The sequence below is a fragment of the Ascidia mentula genome, chromosome 6 (genome assembly GCF_947561715.1).
Source record: "Ascidia mentula chromosome 6, kaAscMent1.1, whole genome shotgun sequence".
Taxonomy (NCBI): domain Eukaryota; kingdom Metazoa; phylum Chordata; class Ascidiacea; order Phlebobranchia; family Ascidiidae; genus Ascidia; species Ascidia mentula.
In genome coordinates, this window is record NC_138571.1 from 18,215,312 (window position 1) to 18,231,149 (window position 15,838).

Below are 15,838 nucleotides of genomic sequence, written 5' to 3' on the forward strand. Positions count from 1 at the left end.
ATTGTCGAAACCACAATTGCCTTCTAGTTAATCCTGCCAAACCCTATTTTTGCGCAGTCAAATATATCAATACATTTTATGGTGGTGTTGAATTAGGCCAGATATTATGAAGGGATTCCAAAAGCTGAAAACTCAAGGAGTGCTTATTTGGCAGGTTGATGAAGTGTGGCAAACTTGCTATGTGGTCCTGTTAATCTGGTAAAATATGTTAAGTTTCAGCAAACTTAATAAACATTTTTCGCGTCTGCTTCAGATGTTGACTTCTTCAGTGGGATTACGAGTTTCAAGAACACTTCAGTTTACTGGTAATCCTGTTTGATTGTAGACGTGATTACGACAGCTAACGTATGAGCGGAATCAATGTTTAATATTGTGGCAAAATTTTCTTAGAAACACTTTAAGATGGCGTCAGTCCCGACAAAAGTGTATCTTTTAAATAATTTCGTCTGCCAATGCGGCACGCGCCGACCTCCCACATTAGCAATTAGCGAAGCTGTAATTGATCACCTTCTTTAGTGGTCAAACCAAGGTCGGCATGTGTGCAATAATTGTGTATTTCAAAGGTTTTCGATTGAATTGTATTCACTTTAAAGGGGAAAATGTCCACACACAAATTTAACTGCTATATTCCTCAGCGAAAATCAGCAAATTAACTGTTTTTTAACCTATTCGATCTTTTTTCTTTTTCAAACCAAAGATTTCTGAACATTTGCTAATTTTTTTTGTTGAACACTTGTTTTCTTGTATTGCCCATCACTGTATTTGTTCAAAGGAAATGCCAGTCAGTTATCGGTCATTCCAAAAACCAGCAAAAAAACAGTTTGCCACAGCAAATAATCTGGGCCATCAGGGCAACCTGTCGACACGATTTTTGGAGGTCAAAAAAGTCACGTTTACATGTCACGTGACAACACGAAAGTTTCTTGCGGGAGCGACAGGCTTGGTTAAGCGATCGGTAACTTGCCCGACGCGTGAACTTAACCAAACTTCGCTATACGCACGTTGAATATATAGGCTACGTTTGTGCTATTCCGCTTTTGACACGTTCAACCGTGTTTTCTTAAGGCGTGCGTGCAAATGCACCTTTGTATGTAAGATGTCTTAAATTTGTCACCACAGCAAAACTAAACTTAATTATAAAATAGTGTTTACCCTTGCTAAACAAAAACGAGACTACAATCTTGTTCTGTGTATCACACTGGTGTGTTTTGAATATCCTGTCCATACTCGAACCGAAGTAGCCTGTAGGCCCACAGTGCTTTTCCCTGTATTTACCGAGGAGTCTTGGTTTGAGCCGGCCCACGATTTAAGCCCGTTTCTGGGTCCCTACCGTACGAAATCATGGGTATTTTCGTGCACTTCTCCTAAATCAATCAGATGGCCTAGTTTGGCCTTATTGCGCAACATCAGGCCTAAAACAATTGAACATGCAACCTCAGCCTGCCTTTGGGCAAACACTCCTTTTTCGGGGCTCAAGCCGTAACGTATGCGGAGAAGGAATGCCCGGTTGTTTGCCAACAGAGAGCATCCAATTACCTGCGGGTCAGAGGCAAAGCGTGCACGCGCCGTTTGACAGCTCTGGTCATCGCCCAAACCCGGATGGACAAGGCCTGACCCAACCACCGGCTCATTAACGCCGATTCAGCGAATAGATTCAAAAACGAGCTGGAAAAGACTGGAGGTTCTTCTGCAGCCCCCAGGATTGTTGACCCTCGAGCACAGCGCTGCACCCCAGTCATCCGTGACGAATCCTGCTGGTTAATTACCGTAATGCTCAAGACTTGAGGTTTTCTGTGTACGTAACGAGGCGATCGGGGCCTAAATACTGAAAAATTAACCCGAACTTGTTGCGCGCACACGATTGCGATAATTGGATTAACGCGGCCACGAAAAGTTAAGCACCCGGTTGTGTGAAGTAAATAAGCTGAAAAATCCCCCATCGCTTGAACGTCAACAACGCGCTTAAACGCTTCGGCGATTTCGGCAATATCCGTGCTTTAGGAATGCGCGGCTCTTTTGCCGTTCACATTGTTATTGTTGCAAAGTACGCTAATCCGCTTTTCCATTCCGAGCGTTCTCTGCGCGCAAAGCATTCGGTTAGCGTGCAATGTCGCGTCACGAAAGGAACAGAAACCAGTTGACCGATTGATGACACGGCAAGCTTTTGGCAGGTGACTTGCTCCTGTTGAGTGTTACTGCCATGTTCGTGCAGGATTGTGTGCGAAGGTGCTCCACGGGTCAGGTAAACATTGATAGGTCATAGTTGTCGACCCCGCTGGCAAGTGGGGCCAAACAGCAGATGGTTTTACGAATTTCACATGGTGACGTGGAACACCCCCTCCTGGATTCGATGGCCAACGCTGAAGATCTCGGCACGACAGGAAAGCAAGCATTGCGACACCACACCTCGGGTGTATAAAGTATCGTAACCATTCGGCCGCGAACAAAGGGTTCCTTGCAGGAAATGCACACCTGACACCAAATTTTGACCTGGAAATACGAGAAATACATGTTTGAAGTGGGAAAATAGCCTGAGAGTCGGAAAATAACAGGTGGCTACGATTTCTAGTAAAGCTTTAAGGAACACTTTCCATGCAATAACTTTATTTTCAAATGATCATGTGAACTTTGACCGAGCCTATTTGCGAAATCATAGAAAAAATCAAAAACATATTTTATGTTTCTGAAAACATCTACGTTAAATCTTCATTTCTCCGCGCTTTTCATATGATCCAGACAGAATATCGAAAGTTAAGTTTGGAGCCAATGTGTGCGTCTCAGTAAACTTTCTATGTCTCCTAAATCAAAATGGCGGCATCGGGTTTCGATGCATAGAATATTGTGCATCAGGAACGACTACATTATCGTGAATCAGTGGGCAAAAAGTAAGAAATAATAATCTGATCTAATAGTTTTCAATGATTGTTTCTGCAGTTGCTTGAAATAATTGATTTCCAGTCGCAACACAAATTTTGCCGATGATGCAAAGTATTTTGTGAGTTCATTTGCAAACCTGTTAAAATTGCTTCTTGTCTGCATTATAAATTCGTGTTCCTTGCTATGTGTTTGAAAAAAAAGAAAACATGCGGTTTTTATCACATTGCAGTCGTAACAAAAAATGAATAAAAAATAATGTGTCAACGTTCAAGCGGAAAATTTGCTATTATTTCGGCTTTTGCCAGTTTTTGTCACCTAATATGGTTTGCGGAATCTTGTAGCGACTATACGAATACACGGGAATATTGCAACCTTCATAACATCGAATTGTCAAAAACTGTACAAGAAAACTGTTCCGTAAAAACAAAAGCATTTACTGAACTGCACTTTTTCTGCATTTTCCAGTTATAAAAACATTGTCATACCGTCTTCATTTCTAAGACTTAATTTTAAAGTTTGACGACCTAGCAAATATATAAGCGTTCTAATTTGTGAGATTTGTCTGTAATTGTGACAAGGCGTCCTTTTTTTTCAGGAATTTTGAAGCTGTTTTAACCACAGCGGTGCATTTAAAAAATATGACAAACAAAGGTGCATGGAACCCTTTTTCGTTATTTTGCAAACAAAATTTGAGGTTGTATGTTCTGATCACGACTGAAAAATAAGATCAACTTGTCCGAGAATTTAGTATAAATCAGCATGGTGAACCGCGTTCTTTCAGTCGTCCTTATTTTCATTTACACAATGGCAACCCTAGTTAAAAACACAATCCAGAAAATTTATGAACACATTAATACAACTGGTGAGTGTTAAATATTAGGGGTGATTTTTCAACAGTTGCTGGCCGCCTTCTTAGCGAAGTAAACCTGATTCTCAGTACCTAAAAACGTGCTGCTTCAACATTTAATCAAAATAGACAAATTTAAAACATATATATACCAGTCCAACAGTATGCATGTGTCAAAGGTTATTAGTTGCTGCCGAAACCAGCTCGAATGGGCCTATTTTACAGGCTTTGGTTTGAATGTATGTTAAAACAAATTTGGATGTAAAAGTACCCAATCCTTTATGTGAAACTCACAAAGGCGGATTGGCGCCGATTTATAAAAATTTTCAACGGGCGGAAGTTAGATCGAAATATTGCTCCCACAAAGCAAATAAGTCTAGTTTAACTAGTCTTTTACTGGGTACTCTACGTCTGTGGATGGGCTATAAATGTCAGGAAATTTATGACTGTGATAAAATGGAAACAAAAATGCTTACTTGTACATTGAAGCGGATCAAATTCCAGCTTATTTGCGTGATCTCCCATGACATCATTCATAGCAAAGTCGGCTGGTAATGCACTGGATGGAATTAAGTCCAACTGTAAGCATCATGCATATCAAATAACCCTTCTCATGACCGACGGTATGACCTTCTTTTCCTGTCCGGCATGTTTACACCTATTTCTTTTCGTCTCAACCACAACAAAGCACAGGGTTGTGTTCCCAACTACTGCCAACGTTGCTTTACTTGTAGCTCTTGGTCTTACCTGGGTGTCTGTGATGCTGTACACCGGCCTGCGGCAAGCCGATATTTGTTACAAAATATTACAATCCACGGAAAACTGCAAAAACGTCTGCGAGCTGTGAACCGGTAAGCTTTGCGGTTGTCTGGGGCAGCAGCGCCATTTTTCCACAAATGCTAAACATTGCCTTTGTCTACGTTACAGCCGGCTGTTGTGTGATGTCACAAAGGGTACTTTCTACATTTCGAGATATTGGTAGAATTACAAGCAGGCTCAAATATGCCACTTTCGCAGGAGATACTTACATCATAGGTGACCTTATAAAGTTGTTTAAATGTCAAAATCGTCGCGTAAGTTGTTCTGCTTCAAGGACATTCTGAAAAGCCGCTCGTGTGATTTTATTGAACCAAGAAATGGGAGTGGCTTTAACAGCACCGTGACATTAAAAATTTACGGTTAACCAGCAGCAATTCTCCTCGAATGCATAAAGGAAAAATTTTAATTATGAGGCTGGGAGCGGTGATGTTTTTAAACCAAATGTGGTGAAAAGCTGTGTGGGTGGTAGATACAGACACAAATTGTATGTTTCGCATGTCATTTATTAAGTTTAAAATTTGCAAACAAAATGAACTTTTAAGGACGAAACTTGCAAGAACAAGCAAAGGACAATAAAAGTGGTCAATAAGCAAGATGATGCGAAGGGAAAATTGTATACGCCACAACACCACGCACTGCTCAACGTACAATCAAGGCAACTTAACAAACTGCAAGTAATTTGAAGCATTGAAGGTGAATCTATTGCAATGAACAGCACAAATAAGTTAAATCTATTACCAACACTTTGGCACAATTTCGTCCCTGCAAGCAAAACCATTCTGAGTGGTTTTGAAGCACATTCATTTCTGTGAGTTTTGTTATTTAGAAATTCATTTTTCTGTTGCCACATCAATTGCATAGATACAGCAAAGCATATTTCTGGCAATGATTTTCACAGCACCCTTACAAAGAGCTTGGGCCTTCTGTTCGAAATTATGCTGATGATAAAGTTAAAGGTTATAGATCATGAATAATAGCATCTGGTACAAACCAGATGGATGAAATAAATGAATGAATCACATAAAGGGAAAAGACTTTAACTGAAAACAGTCGCAAAGGCAAGAGTTGCATTTGAAAGAACTTTTTGTTAGGAATTGCTTTGCTTGTTGCAATGGTGAAGGTGGACTGTTATTATCGTAGATGCCTTTTAGTTACGACGAAGATTGCGCCACTGTTTGGCACATTGTCGAAATGACAAGTATAGCATGTTATGAACCTGGTACGCACTTGGACTTAACCAGAAGAGCCCCACAGTTAAAACAAACGTAATTACGATGAGTTTTTGACACATTTTTGTGTTACATCATGAATTTTATGATGAAAAAGTTCCGAAAAATATACACAAATCCAAATGGTACAAAAAATAGAATAAATACGTCTGGCGATTTGAAGGAAGGAACGACACCTTGGGTCGATATTTTAGAGTGCATTGCAGCGTCCAAGTGTGTGTCGTTGCAGCGGGGCAGCAGCTCTTATGTAGCCCGTGGGAACCGGCTGCGCATCACCGCAATGCTACTGCCGCGCGTTGGTCGTGTCTGGTTAGCGGTAGCGGGAACATACGTATGTCAAAGACAAGTCGTACTTGATTCGTTGCTTAACATAGATCGCGCCCGACTTGCCACATTGCTACAGACAGTCGCAACTCGTTATAGCCATTTCCGGAACACGGCTGTAAACGATATTCTCTGAATTGTCGTGGTACAACATGCTTATAGAAGCCATTTTCTTTGGCACGCAGCAGCTCGAAATTCTGCCTCGCGCCAGGTCTGCGTGGTGAAGGACTTTGCTGCGCAAGCTCTCCATCTGCATCATCGTGCATTCCCCCGAGCAAAGCCGCGCGTTGAACTTTGAAGGGTAAATAATCCAATCCCACCCGATAGCCTCGAAGTCTACCTCCAGGTTGTATAAGCAGCAGCGAGGGTCCGCGTTGCCTCGCGAGTCACACGTCCGCACTGAGTTGCGTTTTCGCCGATGAGGTAACATTGTCAATTTCATGTCAACGAACGGTTGCTGCAAACACAAAGGTTGGCCATTACCGGACTGGTTCTTTCCACGCTAAATTGAAGCAAAACTGCTGCCACATGTGAAACACGATAATGGTATACGTTCCAGCTAAACCGACATTATCGTGGCGCCGAGTTTAAACAAAAATACCGTCGTTTAACTTCTTCAAGGCCTTTACCTTTTAAATGTACTAACTTTGTTTAAAAAGTTGCAACACATGAACATGAAAGCTAAATACTTACATAGGCGTTACCGTCGCGGCCATTGGGCATTACGACGAGTCCTGGGTAGCGCAAAGCGTGCACTTTTATGCCGTAGTTTGAATTCGGTCGCTTCACCCAACCTTGGACCAGGCCAGTGACGTTAATCCTCTTCCAACCGGTTTTCAGGCTCGAAGACAGGAAACGCAACTGCACTATCTTCACTATCGTGAGTCTCGCGGGTACTTCGGGATGTGGAGAAGGGTGGAATCGGTTGATTTCCACTAACACCTCGTCACCACTGGCAACAGACCCGTTAACGTAAATCCACAAGAACGCAGACTGGACAGCAAAACCCGCTGTGTCATCAACGATATGAAAATAGCAGCATGGCTCCTGGATGTCGAGATTGATAGGCGCTATAAAGAGAATGAGATAGTTTAAATTCAATGCAAATTTAGACAGGTTGTTTGGGTTACAACGAAAATGGGTTTTTGCATTTACGGCACGCTTTTTTGACGAGTTTTCGCTGCAATATCGTACACTTTCTTGTAAATTGGGCATTTAAACCATAAGACAAGCACAAGAAGTCTGTTTGGGCGTTGGTGGAGTAAGTGCAGTTTCATAACACGTCTTTATATCGCATTTATTTCTTTGATTCTCATCTTTGTTGAAGGTTTACGCGTTCCAGGACAACCAGCAGAGGCTCAAAGTCCACCCATGAAAATGCAGACAGGAGTAACCTTTACAGTCAAATCCCAAGCCTCTAAACCGAGCCGCGCAAATCAAAACTGTTGTTGTTCATCATGGCCTGGTTAGTTTGAAATTAGCTGGTGACGTGAACTTGCTGCCCTCCCAAAAACCGCACGGAAAACAAGAATGCGCAAAATGCCTCGGGGGGCTTCGTCTGAAAAACGTTAAGCGCTCCCTTATTATTGACAAATAGCTGAAATTCTCCCAATTTACCTTTTCTTTTTACAAGCACAGCGGTTTGAAACTAATTTTGCTTCATTAGTCAATTTGGGCACTCGGCAAAATTCCTCGTGTCGGGGTCTCTTTTCGAATGTAGGTCGGGACACCGCGGTTTCAAACGAAAAATAGCCTAATATTTGTACACTCGTACCCTAGGGCTACAGTGCCTCTAGGGTGGAGATACTCGTGGAGATATACAAGCGGTCGCGCCGCCAGTCATTCCCACGGACGCATAGATGAATCAAATTGGCACGAAAATGCTAAGGGTTATTTGACCTATAACTTACGAGGCCTCGCGACGGCGACGACATCTTTAGTTACTATCTCTTCGTCGTCAAATACGTCCGTATCTGGGGGTTGGCGCTGGATTCCATGCCGGCGCATCATCTCAAGAACTGGAGGCGAGTTTCGTGGGACTGCGGTAACATTCGGCGGGTGGTCCAGGTTGAGTTTCTTCAATATAGTCCTCTTAAGCTTTTCTATGCGTATTGCTGCCCAATCGTCCATAGTGCAGGCCTTGTAGCGTCCGCAAGGTGACGCATCACCGGCGTCCAATTTCTGCTCGGGCGCTATGTCGTTGTGCATAGTCATGGTGACTTCGACCGTGTCGTTGACGCTTCGTGCGCCTTGCGCGGCTTCATCGGTCTCATTTGCCGGCGATTTTTGCCTCTCGGAGTCGATGAATTCACGGTCCAGACCGGCTATACTTTCTTCGCCGTCCGATATGGTGTGAACAGTATCATCAATTAAATCGCCCTTGGAGTTATTGTTACTGTTCTCCGCTCTTCCTACTTTAGACGGAGTGCTTACTAGTATGCTGATTCTGTTGCTTTTAACCCTCGTTATAATCGTAATGAGCAGGAACAACAGCACGCACCACCGTCGGGAGTTCATTTTCGAAAACGAAGTAAATTCCAACATTCCAGTCATTTTCAACAACGTGTCCTAAATGTCAGCGTCGCTGTAAAATCAAATCTTATGCTGTGAAAAATGATCCTCAATTCTCGTTTTAGGTTCGGTTTGCCAACCGACCGGTTTTAACCTCTGGTCCTGAAAACTTTTAGTCTAACCCGTTCTGTGCCGACGACATTTTTTCCTCTTCGCCGAGAGGCGTGCGGTAAAAAATTGTGTAAAAATGTGACACGTTCGTTTTAAATCTGTCTCCCAAAACGAGCTTTTCGCTGTGGATTTTATTTTGAAATTCGAGCAGTTTGACGTACACGCTTATGTTGGTCAAACAGAATTCGATCCGATTAATTTAGAACTCTCACAGTTCAATTGGCGCGTAGAAGCTGGTGAATAGGCTTCACTTGTACTCGAAATTCCGTTTTAGTTAAAACATCTTTTATGATTTCATTATCGTGAATTTGCGTCCTTGTCTCAATTCACCTGCATCATCAAATCAACCGCGAAATAAAAACGTAACTATCAATTCACATACGTAATAGAGCATTTGCAATAACCCACCACTCTTGGTAAGTGTTTTGCAGCGCAATTTTCAATTACTTTGCCACTCAGAGGCACGTTATTACCTTGTAAGCATAGAGGCGCTTGAAGCGCGTACGCCGCTCTCTGACACCGCTTGCCAACTACGACTGGCCGCTTGTAACTGCCGTTTTTTTTCGGTGCTTGCCTTTATGCGCGGGTTTAGGAGCCGTTGGCGATGGAACACCGTTCTCGCGGTCGAGGCGTGGCCATTAAACTAACCGGTCCCGGCCCGTGGGATGTGGACCGCAGCAACCTACTATTAAGGCTTATTCGCTCACGGCTTGTGATCACTACAAGACGTTACGACAGGACGCGACGCGACGCGAAAATCGGGTGCGTCTTACGCACCAGAGAATGTGCGAACTTCGCCTTTTGCCTACAAAAATCGTATTAACACGTGGGTTCGCTGCTTCGCGCCTGTGAAACCGGCGATTTTTTGTTTCTCAAAACTTGCATAAACACAACACAGCACACCTCATATGACTTAATGCACCATATATACGCGGCCAACATAGGCCGGGCTGCGCGGAGGTGTCGCCACCGTTCGGTTTTACTCCTTATTCGGGAATTTTACTGTGCGTGTCGCAATTCTCAATCCACCTTAGCGCAAAACCACGTTTTCGTGATGCACAAACCTCTTCTCAATCGACACAGGTTCGGAATTTTATCTAATGAAATTTTTCCACGTCGTGGCTCAACCAATTCAACATCTCTATGTCTGTTAACAAGCAAAGTCCAACATCCATTTCCAAAAACCCGCCGTATCCACGTTCGCGGGCTAAATCTGATTTAACGCATTTGCTGCAATACTAACGATTACATTCACACGGTCAGTCTGTATTACAGGCTATACGTTCTGTTAAATGGGGAGTCAGAATCGTTTGCTCCCGTCAAATCGCGTGTTGCTTAATTGCTTGTCACCTTTGGAGCCGAGCTTTGTTTGCATTTTTCTCTTTGCCAATACACAACCATTTGCCCATTGAAGCAGTGCTTAAACATATATACAGTCGTGGTGAAATTTCCAATGACTATGATTTCCCCAAAGAAAGCGCCGGAATTCGTTGTCCGTAACCATGTTGGTGCATCTAGGCAATGCCTATACGCGAATAAACGGACGGACGAAACCGGAGGGTTTGCGAAGTTGGAACTGAGTCAATAATTCCTGGGATCGAACTAACTTGTCTTACTAAAGAAAGCTAACATTACGTCACTTCGCAACAATGCGGCCATCAATGGTAAGACAAAATCGTGAAGTGCGTCTTACTGACGCTTGCAAACTTGCGAGCGTGCGGTCGTGAGTTGGCGTTCGTTCGGGACAAGATATCAGATATCGAGTCCTACCACACCCAGCCATGTTTGACGTTTTAGATTGCATGTCAAGCGTTTATTAGGTGTGACCCCCATAGGGCACCCGCGCTTCTGGAAGCTGATTATTGCGACGATGACCCGACGTCATTCGAACTTTTCCATTGCCGAATTTTAAGTATTAGGAACCACGACTTGGGTGACGTTATCATTGCAGCTATGATTATGGATGACAAAATCAAGGAAGGTCCCGGACTCCCTGATAAACCTGACTCACAGTGAAAGCCAAACCTTGAACACAATCTCACGTTCATAATTAGGCGGCGTAATATGGTACTTACTTTTAAAAAGTCGGCACTGACAACAAACAGGTTTTCTATGTTTAATATATTACGCAACGGCATCCACCCTTTTTGGACCAAGCTGTTAGGGGCGGTTTATTGACGCCGGCGGTTTTGTTAAATAAAACGTCGTTCGTCGTTTTTTATCAATGAGCCATGTCCCGTCGGATTTTGCTGGTGACTGTTCCACTTCAGTCTAAATTTAGTGCAGGCCCAACCCGAGTAACGGCACCGGAATAAGTTGATTGACAGCTCTGTTGCAAATCTTATTTGCCGAGCAGGGAATTGTGGGATTGCTGCAACCGTTATCCTTAAATGGACCAGTAGCAAAACCAGATATATCAAAATTACTTCAGATTTATTGACGCAAGTAAGTGTGGAAACAAGATGCTATAAATGTAAGATTGGGTAGAACACTACCGTTTAACCTTAGTTCTTCTAAAAAGCAGTAAGACAAAATCAAAACGCGACAAATGCGTTTATATTTTTTTAACCTTTAGTTTGGGGCCACAGAGATTGCGTGTCCCCCCAAAACCTTTTATTAGGGCAGCGTTTATTTCCAAACAAACTACAAGAGGACTGCACACAAATTTCGAGGCTTTGCCGTCAGAAAGTCGCAGTTTCAAGTGCGTTGGTTTGAATCATTCTCACCCCAAATTGTTCGAAACCGCAGCAAAAAGCGACGCTGACCATCCAAGCGAGCTTTCACGCGCGGTAATGTCGCCTGCCCGGCGTCGACCCTCTTCAATTTTCGCGTTCATCAGCGTCAAAGCCCACCTGACAAGCGGCACGCGCGCCAATCAAACAACCCAAGCCCCCGGCTTGCTCTGGGGGTGCCGGGGGCCCGCGGAGAGTGCGCATACCTCACTCGTCTATCGTCTGAAACGACGTCGACCTCACCGAGCTTCAAGCCTGTAAATAACCGCTAAGGTTTTGCAAACAAATTTTCGCAAGGTGAGTGCTCTCCAATGTAACTATGCGAAGCGCCTTCTCAATCACCTGGACCTAATAAGGTTGGCCTGTATTGGTCTCTTCCCCTGCGACTGAGCCTTACAGCGACCAATTTGTAGAGTAATAACGCCAGCTATGTACAAAATCGCAATGTGGCCTGCCTGACTGTCGTAACACTTTGTAACCGTGTCAACATTGACAACAAGAGCGCGTGCCGTGAAGAAGAACACCCAATAAGCTAATTTTCCGTGTCATGACCGCCGCATGTAACTTCATGTCTAAATGCACCAAATCGCGCATCTTTTAACAGCGTGCAAACTTGCCAAGAATTCGCTATAAAATACAAGGCCTAGAAAATGATCACGACTGCCCCCGCAACTGACGTGCGAGCCACCAATTGTGCAAATACAAAGTCAATGAAACAAGGACAAATGCCTTACCAACTCCAGTATGACGTCATTTATAGCAGGCCTTGGAGGACAGAATCATTGTCAATCATTGACAGATTATGAAGGATCAATATTTTGAACTGTTTTGCAAATTCCACCTGGCTGTTCCATCCTTTTGGCTTATAAAACGCAAATTTGTCGCGGAAATTGCTTTATAAGTACAACAGACTTTACTCATTTAAACGCCCTATCTGCACTAAATCAAATATATATGATACTGCTTCGCAATTTTACACGTGGCCTTTGTAATATATAGGTGTTGGATTTGCATAATAACATATATTGAAGTCACCAACGCCACACCTGCGCTTTGGTGAGCATTTGCATCCACACCACAGTTTACTTATCCGAAAGTTGAAAGGGACAGCTGGTATCGCTTTCTCCTAAGGTTTAGCATTAAGTTTGGCCATCAGGGGCAAAACCATTCAAATTTTGCATATCTTGCGACGATGCGTCTGAAACCAGGGGCAAAACGATTAAATTAAGGTTAAGTGGACGATTTATGTACACAATTTGTGTGGCGTTTGAATCAAACAAATCCACAATAGAAAATTACGTAATAAACGTTAACAAATAAGGTACTATCTGCGTCAACAACGTCCGCACTTCAAAATTGGCAATTTTTTCTATTTCCTGGAACTTGTCCTTGGGGTTACGATAAAGTGCTTGGAACAAACATGCAAAAATTTCCCCGTTAGCGAATACTGTTGCCAGTAACTCTTTACCGCCGACTAGCGCGTGATTGAATTTTAGGAATTGTCGTTTTGTTAACTCTTGCAGATAACTTGTTAAAACAGTTTGTTAAGTCGCCATTGCATGGCAAAATAAAATCAAGGAATAAATAATTCGCTTAAACAGGTAGTTTTTTTTTGTTTGGGTGAATATTAAATCAACACCTTTCACTCCAAGACATATGAAGATTATTGTGTGTATTCATTGTGTACTTGTAAGCATGGGATTAGTACGTACTTATTTAATGTTAGCACATAAATAAAGGGTTTTGTAATCAACTAAGAGCCAAAGAGACGAAATAATACATTTAACTGTAAATGCTTCCCGACAGCTGTTTGTCTAAGGTATTCACTGTTTCGATGAATTAACACCATGGGAGCTGAGCTGTGACGATGGACCGATGGATCAGCACACGTTACTTGTATGGTTAATATTTCTTCACAGTCAAGTCCCAGTGGCCATTCAGCTGGCATGCTAAACCCGTTTGGGAACACGGAGTAACCCCAGGAGAATGGCTCAAGAACATCGTTCGGTACTGTGTACACTGTCCTGTTTGATACTTGCGGGGCACAAACAAGCTTCGTAACTGCACGTTGCTATTGTTTTGGCAATACCGAGTAAAATTAGTAATGCCTCATTTACATTTGTTTCGAAATGAATGTTTTGAATCCGCCAAAATATGTGTAAAAGTTAACTTCAGAAGTCAAAATGACCTAGCTAGAACAGTAGCTATCATGCGTTTGTAACGTAAGCGAGTTAACTAAAATCAAAAATATTAAGCAGTTATGTGACATAAACAATATCTGTGTCTAATTTGCCATTTGGTTAATGGACTTTGCCAAGCAAATGTACAAAACATAAATGCGGCCCAAAACTAGAAAAAATAACAGTAAAACTAGCTTAGAAATGCACTGTTAAAAGCACTGGCAAATAGATTTATTAATGTGCAAATAAAATAAGTGACGCTTTTACCAATTGAAGCACCAACAATTAAAGGCACATAAGTCATTTTGTATGTTATTGGTTATAATGAGTACAGTGCAAGTTGTTTGATCGTGACAAAATATACAACGAGAATAGAGTATTTTATAGTGCAAAATTACACGCCACAGCCAATAAAACATTCCAAGTTTAACATGAAGAGCAAATAGGGCAGTTTAAAGCAGAAATGCACAAAAAATATGTTTTCTTGGTGACCAAGTACATCCGCAAAACGGAAAATCAAAGAACATCAGTTTTTTGAAGACATCAAGAAATTTTGCATGAACCAAACCAACACATAAATTACACAACTAACTTTCAGTCTCATTTCAGTATGAAAGAAATCAATAAATCTTTAGGATTGTTTCAAATAGGTCTAAATTAAAGGTGTCTCATCAGAGTTTCCAAAAATCAATACTGCTGGTGATTCATCAAATGGCAAGGACACCATCACACAATTTGAAATTGCACACTATTTAGTGCAAATATAAACAGACTACATTTAAAATTGATCCGCTAGTGCTAAGAGATGTTTATGTGTATTTTTCAGGCTTTTTTTTATTATTTTTCACAACAAAATAGTGCGATGCAAAGTCTACTAAAAATAAGATGACCAATAATCCTCCATATGCTGATACTACAATCAGTGCTACTGTACCTTGCCTACAAAAAACAAAAGAAATGTTTTTCTATGAAAATATTTTGTCTACAACAATTTTGCTATGTATTTAAATATTTTTTTAACACCAAAATGTTGATTGAATTTCATTTCTAATTTGGCAACAAACTATTAGGCTAGCAAAGAGACAAAAAAATGTTTTTAAATTAATTACTAAAATAACAGGACAAAAAGCATATTAGAACATAATCATAATGTGTTTATTATTAGTTACCTTGGTAAAGCTGGGTGTTCGTCTTTGTTTAGAGAGTAAACAGAAAGAGTTTCATTGTCACAACAAGTAAAATGTATGGAATTGTTGCAACAAAAAACATCATTGTCTGTATCAGTTAGACGCGGACAGGCAAAGGCTCTGTGTAACTCATTTTCCACAGTGTAGCTTTCACAAATCTCTCCCATGCATTCTGATGAAAAATTTCAATAACACTAGGTTACAGTTGAACTGGTTCAAATTTTTAAAAAAAAATTGTTACCTTTTGTTGCACAGAAATGAAGCAGCACTGCTCCAAAGAAATACAATTTCCACAATGTGAATGCCATTATGTTTCAAGCAACATATTTGCTGTGTATGTGATCACAGAAACTTAATATGAAATAAAAATTTTGAAATTTATATGTTATGAATTACAGCTATAACAATAAACAGAACAACGGCAAACAGACGAGGTCTGAAATGATTCATACCATAGTTAAGTATTTTTGCAAACCCCTTGCTGAATACTGACTTTTTGAACTCAGGCAACAGGGACAACCAAACCAACAACAAACCACAAATAAAGTTGCAAGTCGAACGATTTGGATCCAGTTTCGCAGACAAAAGTAGAGTGCTTCTCTAAATATTTCGGTCGCGATCGAAAAAATATATCGGAACCCTTTGTACATTCGGTGATCAAAAAGATAGGGCCTCTCAGGACTATTTATATATCTGACATAAGCATTACCAAGATCTGACCCAAACATTGCAACAAAAAACATAAGTGTGGACTTGTAACTAACTGCTGTATAACAAAATATTTTGGGAAACACTGTTTTAATAAAATATGAGATCGTTCAAGCATGAAGAGGTGGTAAAGGTAAAATTACACGTTTTGCTTTTGTTTATGTTTTGGTTTAACTAAAAACCACGTGTATAGGGTGTAGCTACCTAAGTTAGAACGTCATAATACTTTTGTGTTATTACACCGCTGAAGCAA

General features: G+C 41.5%; 2 protein-coding genes and 1 long non-coding RNA gene across 3 annotated transcripts; all 3 read right to left on the reverse strand.

Annotated features, from left to right (window-relative positions):
• Positions 1-1,826: 1,826 nt before the first annotated feature.
• LOC145906651 (uncharacterized) lies at positions 1,827-4,725 on the reverse strand. The gene is made up of 2 exons (XR_014402846.1): positions 4,201-4,725; positions 1,827-2,490 (listed from the first exon to the last, which is right to left on the reverse strand). It is a non-coding gene; the product is annotated as an uncharacterized LOC145906651 (long non-coding RNA).
• A 309-nt stretch (positions 4,726-5,034) lies between these two features.
• LOC145905868 (growth/differentiation factor 8-like) lies at positions 5,035-8,732 on the reverse strand. The gene is made up of 3 exons (XM_082993178.1): positions 8,007-8,732; positions 6,790-7,166; positions 5,035-6,553 (listed from the first exon to the last, which is right to left on the reverse strand). Exons 1-3 carry the CDS (start codon positions 8,647-8,649, stop codon positions 6,170-6,172), a joined length of 1,404 nt encoding a protein of 467 aa, XP_082849304.1. The 5' UTR covers positions 8,650-8,732; the 3' UTR covers positions 5,035-6,169.
• Positions 8,733-13,906: 5,174 nt separating this feature from the next.
• LOC145905694 (uncharacterized) lies at positions 13,907-15,277 on the reverse strand. The gene is made up of 3 exons (XM_082992961.1): positions 15,119-15,277; positions 14,860-15,049; positions 13,907-14,629 (listed from the first exon to the last, which is right to left on the reverse strand). The coding sequence occupies exons 1-3, from the start codon at positions 15,183-15,185 to the stop codon at positions 14,500-14,502; spliced, it is 387 nt and encodes a 128-aa protein (XP_082849087.1). The 5' UTR covers positions 15,186-15,277; the 3' UTR covers positions 13,907-14,499.
• Between the last annotated feature and the right edge of the window lie 561 nt (positions 15,278-15,838).

What these genes read in the sequence shown, in the direction of transcription:
- LOC145905694 (XM_082992961.1), bottom strand. Translation starts at nt 15,185, where the DNA reads ATGGCATTCACATTGTGGAAATTGTATTTCTTTGGAGCAGTGCTGCTT. An exon ending in TCATTTCTGTGCAACAAAAG is followed by an intron (nt 15,050 to 15,118) that starts GTAACAATTTTT and finishes ATTTTTCATCAG; the next exon opens with AATGCATGGGAGAGATTTGT. An exon ending in GAACACCCAGCTTTACCAAG is followed by an intron (nt 14,630 to 14,859) that starts GTAACTAATAAT and finishes TGTTTTTTGTAG; the next exon opens with GCAAGGTACAGTAGCACTGA.
- LOC145905868 (XM_082993178.1), bottom strand. Translation starts at nt 8,649, where the DNA reads ATGACTGGAATGTTGGAATTTACTTCGTTTTCGAAAATGAACTCCCGA. An exon ending in CGTCGCCGTCGCGAGGCCTC is followed by an intron (nt 7,167 to 8,006) that starts GTAAGTTATAGG and finishes TTCTCTTTATAG; the next exon opens with CGCCTATCAATCTCGACATC. An exon ending in GCCGCGACGGTAACGCCTAT is followed by an intron (nt 6,554 to 6,789) that starts GTAAGTATTTAG and finishes TTGTGTTTGCAG; the next exon opens with CAACCGTTCGTTGACATGAA.